The sequence below is a fragment of the Protopterus annectens genome, chromosome 5.part0, assembly GCF_019279795.1.
Source record: "Protopterus annectens isolate FY-2018-M chromosome 5.part0, PAN1.0, whole genome shotgun sequence".
Classification (NCBI taxonomy): domain Eukaryota; kingdom Metazoa; phylum Chordata; order Ceratodontiformes; family Protopteridae; genus Protopterus; species Protopterus annectens.
The window spans coordinates 277,914,278-277,927,932 of NC_056735.1; the positions used below are offsets into that span (position 1 = coordinate 277,914,278).

General features: G+C 39.1%; 1 protein-coding gene across 2 annotated transcripts in view; it reads right to left on the bottom strand.

Moving 5' to 3' along the window:
- ADGRG2 (adhesion G protein-coupled receptor G2) overlaps positions 1–13,655 on the bottom strand; it is a 465,660-nt gene that overhangs the window by 196,162 nt on the left and 255,843 nt on the right. For both annotated transcript variants that reach the window (XM_044072249.1, XM_044072248.1), the window contains one exon: positions 10,631–10,896. In XM_044072249.1, the coding sequence (XP_043928184.1) occupies positions 10,631–10,896 (266 nt within the window). The remainder of the gene's footprint in view (positions 1–10,630; positions 10,897–13,655) is intronic.

The window sequence follows — 13,655 nt, forward strand, 5'->3', positions numbered from 1 at the left end:
ATTTTGTTTCATTGCCTACAGTGTCATTCTATTTATAGTGTGGGTGTGGATGTGCACTTTTATGATAGAAATGTTCTGACTTGGGCAGTTTTGTCATTATTGGTTCATGCATTTTGTTTCATTGCCTACAGTGTCATTCTATTTATAGAGTGGGTGTGGAAGTAGACTTTTATGATGGAAATGTTCTGAATTGGGCAGTTTTGTCATTATTGGTTCATGCATTTTGTTTAATTGCCTACAGTACAGCCTACTGGAAAAATGTTCAAACAATAAATTTAAAATGCGCTCTGTCTAACAAGAATCATACATGTGTTCTTTTCTTTGATACACCTTCCTGACTTTATTAAACTATATTCCTTGTGACCTTGTATAATGCAACACACTTAGAGCGCATTTTAAATTTATTTGTGTACAAGGGGCCAGTGATTTGAAAACAGCCCAAAGCTAATCTTTATCCACCACTGGCCAGATGCATTTTCTTTGGGTGTGGTGTGGGTTTCAATGCTGTTTCAATGAATGTGAGTTTCAAGGGCAGAGAAGTTTTAATGCCAAGTCTATTTTCATTGTGAGACAGTATTGCTTTGTTTACCAGATGTCTATTAGTGTTTGTGCATTGCTGTGCTGTAAAATGTAAAAATAAAATCCAAATAATCATTGTAGAAGTAAAGCAGTATGCACACATTAGTGTTTATGGTAAATGGGGCAAAACAGCCAGGTAATGAGACATTGGAATGGCTGCAGGGGGACTCTGATGCCATATTTTGGTTGTCTGTTCTTCAGTTTGCATTTGAAAGTTGGTATCCTACAATTCCACTGGAGTGGGTGGGGTTACATATTTATGTATGCAAATTAGATGTTAATCATCATCAGATTTGTACCTATTTTTCATGGGCCTTGTCCAGATTTTTGATGTTTCCAGGTTGACAGGTATGATGCACATACAACTTCACTCAAGGGGTACCTTTACATCACTAACCTGTTAATATACCCCACCAATCCCTCCATTGAGCATTACTTTAAGGGATGCATTGCTATACAGTGAATGCAACAAGTACTGCACCTTCCCCCAATCTATACCACTAAATACTTTCTGACATGCTGTCATGTTATTTATATTACTGAATGCATTTTCCACATCTCACCTGACTAACTTACATTCACTCCCTTCTCTCACAAAACAATCAACCACTTATTTTATCATAATCAAGATATATGTTACCTGTCTTCCCTCCTTCTTATAAATTCCTTTGCAAGGCACCTACCTTATTATATTCCAAATATCTTCTGCAATATTTTCATGAAAGAATATCATCTATGTTAGTATCAACAGCCTGCAATTTCTTATGGTTGTACTCCTTTAAAATAAAATACCCCTTCCAAAATCTCTCTGTTACTTTCTTCCCATGCTACACGTTCATAACTTCCACTACCCCATAGTTTTGATAATCCCCCTTATTTCCAAAAAAATCTATACCCTAGATCATCAGGCCATGTGCACCATCTATATTTACTTCTTTAACAATGCTATCTTAATGTTACTAGGGTCAGTGGCACAACAGGTGGCACTCATATTTGGTGCTGGAAGAACATAAGGCTGCAAGTTCTATTCCTATTCCAGGTGATTTTATTGCTGAAACTGTAGTGCAGTATCAGGGGGACACTGCACTCTTGAGTATGTTGCACTTTGGATGAGATGTTAAACCATCTTTTGTGAGTTGGTGATAGCTCAACAACTACTGAAAAGAGTAGGGGAATTTCACTGTCCAGAAAACAAGATTCAAGCAACCAACCAATAAAAACCATGTAGAGAACAAAGGTTGCTCACAATTTCCTTTCTATGAATTGGCAAGATGAAATTCAATACCAAATCCTGTAAAGTCACTATTCATGTCAAATGGTGGCAAGGATTTATTTATTTATTTATTTCCAGTTTGGTGACCGGGGAGGTCCACTGGGCTCAGGAAGCCCATTTGCAGTGGAGGCCTGGGGAGAAAAGCTCCGCATTACACAGTTTAGTTACAGAGAATATTACAGTGAATTATTGCAAAGCATACTTTAGATAGGTACAATTAAGAAGAAGAAAGCAATTACAATTTCATTTTAGCATGAAAAATTGGCAATAGCAATTAACATACATTGAAGAAGAACAACAACAAGGAAGCTGAATAAAAAACTCCAGAATAAAAGTCATCCATAATTTATTAAATACAAGGTGTAAAATCCTATGAAAAATTTCCCAGAACATTAAATCCTGTAACAAAGGTTGAGAATCAGAGAGACATAAATAGAAATCAAGGTAAAGGAATGTTGAAATGTGGATGTAGCAGTCAATGTACATACATATTAGAAGCAAAGGAGACTTCATTGGCATTGGCATTGCATTCATTTGCAGTTACACTACAGTGGTTTATTTAGCAGTTTGTTTCCCCTGCAGCTAATTTTATAAAGGCATAGAATTTACAGACATTTTAATGATTTGCATAACAACGACACTAGTAACACCTTATATAAACATATGTTATAGTGTCCTGATTTTAATACATATAAGTATGGCGGTTTAGAAAAACTTACAGTGAGTCCCCGAGGGGGGGGGGGGTTGTCCATTTGAAACAATACTAGAAATGAAAGAATTACTATGGCAACTACTCTTGAATTCCCTAGATCCTCCAGGTCTCAATGAAAACACATCTATTAGTGGTGCTCTTAAGCTTAGATCGTACAATAATCTTCTTCTTTCGGCTTTTCCCGGTTAGGGGTCGCCACAGTGGATCATCTGTCCACTCATGATTGGCAGCGGAGTTTTTACAGTGTTGAGTTGCCAGCCCGACGCCCAACCTTCCATGGAAGGCAAACAGATGCATGCACCCACTCATGCCTAGGGCCAATTTAGGGTGCCCAATCCACCTACAGCATGTCTTTGGGATATGGGAGGAAACCGGAGCACCCAGAGGAAACCCACGCGACCACAGGGAGGACATGCAGACTCCACACAGAAGGCACCCCAGCTGAGAATCAAACCAGTGAATCTCTTGCTGTGAGGCAGCAATGCTAACCACTGCACCACCGAGCATTTAAAGGTTTAAAGAGTTAGGTTTTAATATTTTAAAAGTGTACAAGTATAATAATATGAATGTATATATATTTGATTACATATTTTTTTGTATTTATCTGTAAGGTTTTAGATTCTGTATAATTACCAGTTCAGCATCACTTTATTGTTAATTGATTGTATGTTAATTAGCGTTAGAACAGATAAAACTGCCTTGCTGTTTACTGTTTCATTAAGTTCTGAAGAAGAAAGTTGAATTGTTAAAAATGAGGAAAGAACTCAACCTTTGTTACAGGATTTAATGTTCTGGCAAATGTTGTCATAGGATTTTACTCCTTGGATTTAATAAATTGCAGATTACTTTTATTCTGGAGTTTTTTGATCAGCATCCTTGCAGCCATTTGGTGTGAATAGTGACTTTACAGGATTTGGTACTGAATTTCATCTTGCAATTCATAAGAAGGAAATGATGAGCAACCGTTGTTCGCTACAGGAATTTCACTGTTGTCATGATCAATTTTCCCCTAGTAGTATGAATACCATCTTGGCTATCCCCTCAAAAGAGGACACTATCCCAGTGAGACTAACCTGGTCAACAAAGGATAAATAAGTTAATAGATTAACTCATCTCTCTTTTTTTATTTAATTAGTTTGATGTCTCACTAATTACTTAATTCCTAAATTTTATTTTTCCTTATCACTTTATCATACAGTTTTGTCACAAATTCAGCTACAACTCTCATAATCTCCTTTTCGTCATACCGTCTTTTATCCACCTTATAGCCACAGTGGTACAGTGGTAGCATTGTTGCCTCACAGCAAGAGGTTCTCCTGTTCGATTCTCGGCTGGAGTATCTTCTGTGTGGAGTCTACATGTCCTCCCCGCGGTCGAGTGGCCTCCAAAAGACATGCGTGAATGGGCGTGCCTTCGCTGAAGGTTGGGCGTCGGGCTGGCAACTCAGCACCATAAAAATCTACTGCCAATCATTAGCAGACTGGAGTTCCGCTGTGGCGACCCCTAACCGGAAAAAGCCAAAAAGACAAACATCCAGCATAGATGTAATTTTTCCTTCCTCTAGCTTGATTTTCTTAACAAAAAAATGTCTTCACCTGCTCCTTTCTTCCTTACAGAAATATGTCTGCCTCTTTGTCACTCCTTTTATTTTATTCCTAGTTTTTATTATACAGGCACATATCTTACTCTGTGACATTTCCTGAGTATGTAATACTGCATAATCCTGAATATAACCTACACACCCATTTTTCTTGTTCCCTCCAAAAATCCCTTTCCATCTTCATATATGCCTTTTAATATTTATTCTTGTATACTATCCACTAAAATGACCAAGCTCCATAAAAGATAAAAAAATTCACAGACTATTGCACCCCCCCCAAAATTTCCATTTTTCTTTAAACTCTTCTGTGTTACTTACTTCCCCCATCAATCTCTTAACATGCTTGCCTTATATGATCCATCTTCATCATTTTTCCCATCCCCCCTACCTCTCTCTTCCAAGCCTTCTGACCAAATAACATAGTAATTTCTGTTTTTAGATATCCTCTTCTTTGTATATGTAACTCTTTCCTTCCCTAACTGTAATTTTCTAAATTTTATCATACCCCAAGACATTTTTTAAAGTTCTCTAATACTATTATATCCATTTTAACAATTACAGATTTCTATATTTCCTTAAACAAGGCTACTCTATCTTCTTCTTTCAGCTGTTCCCATTAGAGGTTGTCTCAGCGGATCATCTGTTTCCATTTCTTCCTGTCCTCTGCATCTTGCTCTGTCACACCAACCACTTGCATATCCTCTCTCATCCCATCCATAAACCTTATCTTAGGCCTTCCTCTTTTCCTCTTACCTGGCAGCTCCATTCTTAGCATCCTTTTCCCAATATACCCAGCATCCCTCCTCAACACGTCCAAACCAACAAAATCTCACCTCTCTGTCTTTGTCTCCAAACTGTCCAACCTGAGCTGACCCTCTAATATACTGATTCCTATTCCTGTCCATTCTCGTCACACCCAATGTAAATCTTAAAATCTTTAACTCTGCCACCTTCAGCTCTGTCTCCTGCCATTTTGTCAATGTCACCGTCTCCCACCCAGATAACATAGCTGGTCTCACTACCCTCTTATAGACCTCTTTTAGACCTTCTCTTTCACTCTTACTGGTATGCATCTGTCACAAATCATTCCTGACACTCTTCTCCACCCACTCCACCCTGCCTGTACTCTCTTCTTCACCTCTCTTCCACACTCGCCATTACTCTGAATTGTTGAGCCCAAGTATTTAAACTTATCCACCTTTGCCAGTTCCACTCCCTGCATCCTCACCATTCCTCTATCCTGCCTCTCATTCACAAACATATATTCTGTCTTAGTCCTGCTGACCTTCATTCCTCTCCTCTCTAGAGCATATCTCCACCTCTCCAGGGTCTCCTCAACCTGTTCCATACTCTCACTACAGATCACAATGTCATCTGCAAACATCATAGTCCACGAGGACTCCTGCCTGATCTTGTTTGTTAACCTGTTCATCACCATTGCAAATAAGAAAGGGCTCAGAGCTGATGCTTGATGTAATCCCACCTCCACCTTAAAAGCATCTGTCACTCCTACCGCAGACCTCACCACTGTCACTCTGCCATCATACGTATCCAGTACCAGTCTTACAAGTCTACTGTATATGTAACGCTAATATAAGCCTATACCATGATTACTCTATACACTTTCTTCCCATATCTGACAAAGCACACATTTTTTTTAGGGACACGTATTACAACATTTAGCAATTTCAACGGTTAATTCTTAACCAATATTCCTATACATGAACATTGCTCATTTTCAGAAATCTACACAATTTTCTTTCTCCGCATCTTTTCCATCTCATCTTTTTATTCCTTATCTAAAATATAGCATCTTCTAAACATATTATGTCAGCTTTTTTCTTGATACCATTTTAGCACAATTAAACATTACGTCAGTATGCTGTTAGCATTTATTACAGTAAATTTCAAATGATCCCTCTCACTTCCTTGTAACTTTCTTTTGCTGTAACTAAATCTTTCATTTCCTTACCCTGTTTCAAGTGGTATTACTCAATTATCCCTGCCCTTCCTGCTTCGTCTCATTTTCCTCTTGGCTTGAAACATCATTTGTACAACATAGTGCTTCTTCATACTTTTCATATTACATACTTCAGTTTCATTTTCATTCTCCACTTCATTTTGTTCATCCTACAGCAGTTCATGTGTAACATTCTCTTGTACAATACTTCTCCCCAACATTTGTTTTTATCATTTTCAGGAAATCTAACCAATAATTCACTGCCAAACCAAAAGTGCCCCATCCCCAAATTTTCTATAAGTCATTCTGCAGTCTTTAATTGAATTCTAGTGTCTAAATGCTCTGAGCATCATATTTTAAGGCAAACCTGTATTAAATAATTATCAATTCCACAGGGCGAAAAACAACAATCACAACAAAAAATTGTTTGGGGCTATTCCTAACATCACACCATTACTTCAGTTCCATTTCATAAACAAAATGGACAAATGTTGCATTCTACCATCAACTGCATCCAAATTAACTTAAACCTCCTGTTTCTAACTTCACAAATGTCTCTCATCAGTTATTTATCTTTATTTTAATTAAAAAAACAGTCTGCCATTTCAGTTTGAAATACTGCCTTAGCTCTAGTTCAGTCATATATGTAGTCCTGAAATGTACAGTAAATCATTACTCCAGTGTTGTATGGTAGGTGGTAGGCCACATTACTGACCCAGTGAGGCTGGCTATCCTCTCCCTAGGAAAAGCACCCTTTCTCACTTGTCAACTTGCCAAGCTCTGCTATTGCTGCTTCTGTGGAGTCCTCAGCTCAGAGGTCCAAGTGTATTGTGGCATTGTGGGCTCCTTAGACCTGTACTCCATGGACAAAATACCTAGTGCTCCAGCCAACTGTCATCCAAGTGGCAGGCCACCTTTCTCTTCCTTGGAGTGGGGGAGCTATCAACAGTTGCTCATACCAATGCTCCCTGGCCAGCCCCTACAGTTACCTTAGTGGCTAATCAGAAATGGGTTGGCCTGCAGGGCAGTCACAACTTTATTACTGCTATGCCATGGAGCTAACTACATCTATTCGGCACTGCTCTTTTGTAAACCATCTACTACAGAAACAAAAAATGAATCTACACTGACTATTGTATAGGATAAGTACATTTTTTTCTAACTTCATCAAGCAAACAGGAATCCCACTCAAAAGGATGAGTAAATATTGGCAAAGCCTTTTTTAAACTCGGAGGAAGTGGATATGATCATTTTTTCCAGGTCTAAATTTACATTTTTAAAAATAAATCATCTTTGTCTTTAAAATACTTGTAAAGGATGTATGCATATTTGTGCACAGAGACCCATGTGTCTGATTACTTACTACTGCTTCCATCTTCACAGCTACTGAACAGATGAGGAATCTTGTGCAAGGAGTTTGAAAGATTTAGCATTTTAGGAAAGAATATTTCAGGAGAAGACAAATAAGTTGTTGGTCACTTAAAGTATTCTACCATGTTGTCAATTGTTTCATTGAAGAAAATGTCCTCTGGTGAAAATCCATTTGACAAAAAGGACATACCATCAGGACTGGAGGCAATATGAAGAGGGGCATACGTGTTTATTAAATAAAATTCCTCTTCACCCTATGCAGATAAAGGAGAAGGATTTATTTTATGTTTTTCTTAAGTGACTGGGCCCAGAGTCAGAACAAGGTCAAATGGGGCCCTAGGCAGGGTAATAAATCAGGCCTCCAGGCACTAGCCCCCCAGCCATTCCAGTGTTCCATTACTTGGCCTTTTCTCCCCAGTTACCATAAAAACTATTCTAACCTGTCAGTGTGCATACTACTTTCTTTTTAATTCTACAATGATTAGAAATATTTAAAACTTTTATTTCAAATTTTATAGCACAAAAACTGATAGCCATTTCCTAAACAAAACAATATAGTCTCACAATGAAAACAGACTTAGCATGAACAGTAAGCTTCTCTGCCCTTGAAACTCATTCATTGAAATGGCATTGAAGCCCACATTGAAAGAAAACACATTTGGCCAGAGACGAATTAAGTTTACCTTTGGGCTGTTTTCAAACCATAGGCCTCTTGCATACAATTTTTGGACCATGCATGCGTGCATGTATTCTTTGATGGACCATCCTGTTTCTATTAAATTATATTTCTTATATAATACAGTTAGTGTCTGTTTTAAATTTTCAGGTTTGAACATTTTTCCAGTAATCAATGAAACATAACATATGAACCAATAAGGACAAAACTATCTATTACAGAACATTTCAACCACAAAAGGCCACTCAAACTTCTGTCATTACAACCCACCAATATTCATCAATATACACAATCTCTGCAGAAGTAAAAGTCATCTGAATAATTCCACATTAAAGAGCTCTATTACTAATGAAAAGGTTTCTGCTGGCAAACAACTTTACATTTTAGTGTTTCATGTACAAATTCACAGCCTGCTGCCCTTGAAGAATAAACTGCCCACATTACATTAAAAAAAAATCATACGCTGTTAACGTTGCAATCAGAAACCACCAACACATTCATAGTTACTAGGCACCTCATCCCATGGGGGGGGGGGGGACACTCAGGTGTGAAGCACTTCCATCAGCCCTTAAAGAGGGCACTGCACACTCTTTTTGAATGGTGTAGGAGTAGAACACACAGCCTTCTGCAAAAAAGGTAAGTATGCTACCTATTGTACTACTAACACTGCTTTTGAAAATATATAGCACAGAATGATGATGGCCATTTGCTAAACAAAATGGTTGCGCATTCAAAACAGACAGCATAAGCAACAGTATGTTTATTTTGCATTGAATCTCAACATCCCTTGAAAATGTGCAGAAGCTCAATATTCTTTGAAAATGCACTAAAACTCAACAGTTCTTGCTGATGACAGTTTAGCAGCTGGTATAGAGGATTCAGGCTCTAAGGTCCTGTACTGAAGGCACAGGGTTTGAGCCTGAATGAGTTAACGAACCTGCCATTCCTAACTTTCACAAAGGTATAGGGTTTGAGGCTGTCTGAGTTAATGAACCCGCCATTCCTAACTGGGGCATTTCACACACATACACACATACACACATGCACACATACACACACACACATACACACATTATCCACTAACCTAGGAATGATCCATTCGTCTTTCTCTGTTCTCCAGTAACCTGTCTCAGGAATGATCCATTCATCATTCTCTGTTTTCCACTAACCCACCTCAGCAATGATCCATTCATTCTCCTCATTTGTAAATCACTTGCTCCATTTCAGCTTGAATGTACATGCATCATACTAAAGATGCTACTAAGGACACACACTGTGTGTGCCAGAAGAAATGTAACACATGCAGAGTGTGTTCTTAAATAAGTTTAAGTTTTTGTGGCATCCCCATGGCCAGTAGGCCCCCTGCCTGGCTAGTGGGCCCCTCTAGCCAGTGGGTCTTAGGCGACTACTGAGGTCGCCTAGTGCTGGATCTGCTCTGATTGGACCTTCAAAGATTTATCAACAATGGTTAGGTTTAGGTTTTCTTGACATACAGTGATACTTGGTGGAAGCCAGCACAGGTTTGTGATGCTTGTCTGCCAGATTTAAAATTAATGCATTGAAGTCCATGGACATTATTATTTATTTATTTATTTACTTTTAATTACTATTTTAATTTTTATACTAGGACTGAGCACTGATCCAGCTGGATAACTGTGTACTTGATCTATTTGATGGCAGAATGCAGCACTTGTCCAGATCTTTGGATTCAAGGGAAGGCACTGGAATTTTAATTGTTTGCAGTGGTAATGGCCTGCTAATGGGAATTTCTAATGCTGTTGTAGTTAATGTTTCACAGAAAAGCACAATACACTAATTGCTGTATACACAACAGCTGATACAATGTACTCCTCCCAGGAAAAAAAAAAACAGACTTATCTGGGAATATCTGCAGACCTTAGTACAGTACTTTCTAAAACAACTTTTAATGTTTTATTTGGTAATCTGCTGAATTCAATACACCAATGCTGAAGTGAGAGAGGCTGCTTAGTCCACTGTAGGGCTGCCACCTTGTGGATATTGGGTAATACAGAAAGTAATACAAAAGGTCGGAGGATATATGATTCAGAGTGCTATGCAGTGTGCAACTTTGTAAATGGATTTGGTGTGTGTATATGGGTAGATGGGGGTTATGTTCAAATTACATCCAGACTCAACATTTTTTGCAGTCTGTGATCAATGCAGTCCTCTGATATCTGCACATGCCAAGATTTCGGTAAATTTGTGTGGTCATACTTTTAACAGCAAGTGATGCAAACAAATACACAAATTTATTAAGGTGAGACAGATTTTAGTCTACAGCTGTCACTGCAGCATAGAAGTTATTCTTAATTCTGTCTGAGAATTGAAGGCATCTCTGTGTTTGAACACTCTTTCTAAAAGTATTTATAGAACAATCACAACACTTTTGACAGCTGGGCCCTGACTGTTATAACTGCTGATAGCAATGTAATACATACCCCAACCAATAAGGCTGAATTTAAGAATATACTTCCGCATGTAGGTGTTAAAAACTTTGACAAGAGCCAGGTACATGTGAAAAGCTTCAAGTCCCATCCACGTGAAAGATACCAACAAAAAATAGTGGAGTAGCACAGCAATTGCAATGCACGCATTTGGACCAAAATAATATATCCAGCCATCTATGAGGAAGAATAGGTTCAGCAGAAGAAGGGCAGTACACAGATGGATTAGAATTTTGGAAGGGTAATCTTTTCTGATTTTCCTAAAAAAGAAAATTAAATAAATACATAAGTATCTCTTATTACCTGTTTCAGACTCAACAGTAATACGTTTTAAGTATGCTCAAAGACTACTACATACTAAACTTAAGGCCTTATGCTCATTCTACATGAGATGTCAATATTTTCAAGAGACTTTGTTTAATATTTTATCTTTAATGAAAAAATAATGTAATGAGTGAAAGGAAACCAGAGGCATTTCTTCATTAAACTACCACATAAAGAGTTTTGGTGGTATGTTCGAGGACTATATTTGTGATCCTCAGAACTGTAAGAATCAAGTGTAATTTTAGGCAAATATACAGTAAGTCAGGTTATCACTTCAACAGTGACAATCATCTAGAGCCAAGGTTTACACTGCTGGGTGGTTAGCCCTGCTGAAGTAGTTCTTTCACACCACACACTCGCGCACACACATACCTATGTCCAATTTAGACTGTCCAGTCCAACTGCTACACCTTTGGATAAAGGAGTTGTGGCTGTATGACATACTAAGGCCTAAACTGCTGTATTTCATGTACTGTCTCTTCTCCAAGGCACATAAATCTTTTAGTTAGCATATATAAACAGTAGGAGTGTGAGGGCCTACAGCCCCTACTTTTTAGATTTAACAGTAAGTTTTATACTTTGCTGCTATATTCTAAGGTTCGCATACATGTTATTTTTTTTTTTTGAGGTTTGGGACTTGCACTGTAGAATTTCAAATTTCCCACAGGGCACTCTTCTTAAACTACTGTAGACTGATTATTTGGCAGTACAGCTTCTGTGGGGTTTTCTTCATTCAGAAGCTGCTAGAAATAATCCTTCCATCTGCCTTTGATGTCCTGTGGACTGGGGAGCAGGTTGTTGCTGGCATCAATTATGAAGGGTGTCTGACTATATCTTTCTTTCTTTGCCTTGCAACTAGATATAGTTTCTTTGAGCCACTTACTAAGTCACTTTCCAGAAGTTGGCAGAGTGCCTCCAATGCTCTATTCTTTGCTATTGCAACTTCTTTCTTAGCTTCTTTGTTAGCCAACCAGTAGTCCTTCCTAGCCTGGCCAGTCTTTTCTGTCTCCCACTTTTTCCTGGACTCCTCCTTTCTTTTGCTGACTTCCTGGACTTCTGCATTCCACCACCAGCTTTCCTTATAGACCTTATTTCCATACCTGTCTCATCCACATATCTTTTTTGTAGTCCTAACACATGCTGGTTTTTGGCACTGCCATGCTTGTTCAACTCCACCTATTTCCTCCTCTTCTTGGGGTGCTAAAGCCCTGAATAATTCCTTAAACTGTTGTACTTTCTGTCCAGTCAACTGCCAGGTCTTCAGCCTGGTCTCTGTTGACATCAGAGGCTTCTTTGACCACTGCTTGCAGTTCATTGTGGCAACTAGTGGTTTATGCTGTGGGCTGACTGTTTCACTGGGGATGACTTTACAATCATGGATTCTACCCCAGTGCCTTTTTCTTACTAGGAGGAAGTCTACCTGAGCTGCATCTTGGCTACTCTTGTATGTGATCTTGTGAATGTCTCTCTTTCTGAACCATGTGTTGGCGACTATCAAGCCATTTGCCAGACAGAAGTCTAGAATGGCTTCTCCTTCTTTATTCTTGTTGCTCCACCCATGTGGACCTAGGCAGTCCTCATATCCTGTTCTGTCTGTCCCAATATGTGCATTCAAGTCACCCATTATCAACACCAATTCATGTTGTCCTGCTTTATCTAGTAGGTCCTGCAACTGCTGTCTGAATGCACTCTTTTGCTAACTATCACAAACCTGTTGTGGGGCATAGGCTGAGATTATGAATACTGCCCTATCATTACACTGGAGTCTGATTGCCATAAGTCTGTCATTAATTCTAATGATATCCCTCACTGCCTTCTGAAGCTTCTCTTTCACCACAATTCCTACACCATTTCTAGCCTGTCTCCCTCCTGAGTAGTAGAGTCTGGATCCCAAGCCAAGTGGCTTTTCTGCACTGCCCTTACATCTCATATCTTGGATACATAGGCTGTCCAGCCTCCTTCCTATCATCATGTCATCCACTTCCAAGCTGCGTCCTGTCAGTGAACTGACATAAAGCTTAGCAATTCACAGTTCATGTTAGGCAGGTTGGTTGGTTTTATGTCCATCTTTCGCTCAACAGAGCTTTTCCAGCTAACCCAGGCTGGGCAAATAGACACCAGCCAGCCAGTAGCTTATTGACCCGGGGCTGCTGGGCTTTATGGTGGGCATACACTGGCCAAGAGGGGCACTTATACCCCTCCCACTGTTAGCAAGGGACTCTGGTGTAGGCCAGAGTACGCTGGGTCCTCAACCCACTTATCACTGGTAAATACCCATGCCCATTTTGGCAACATTAGTCAACATGACCAAGTCACCTAGAGCCATATTTTTCATCAAGTGGCCAGCCCTGCCATGGCATGCAGTCTGTGATGTGTGTTCTCTTATCTTGAGGATACTGTGGACCACAGTAGATGCCCAAAACTGCTGGTCTGTATAACTCGTTCCCCCATAGGGCAGTATGTAGAGTCTGTGCTGCTGCCCACAGCTCCATACATTGGTGAGTTTGAGATGGAAACACGCAACATGTTTTTCAGACATGGGAGAAACCTCATGGAGATACGGGAGAATGTACAACCTTCAAACAGGCATTGGTTGGAGGTCATTATTGAACCTTGTACCTTGTGCAAGGGAGGTAAACACTAAAAACACAAGTATTTAATAAAATTCATGGAATCACATAATGAAAAAATCTTG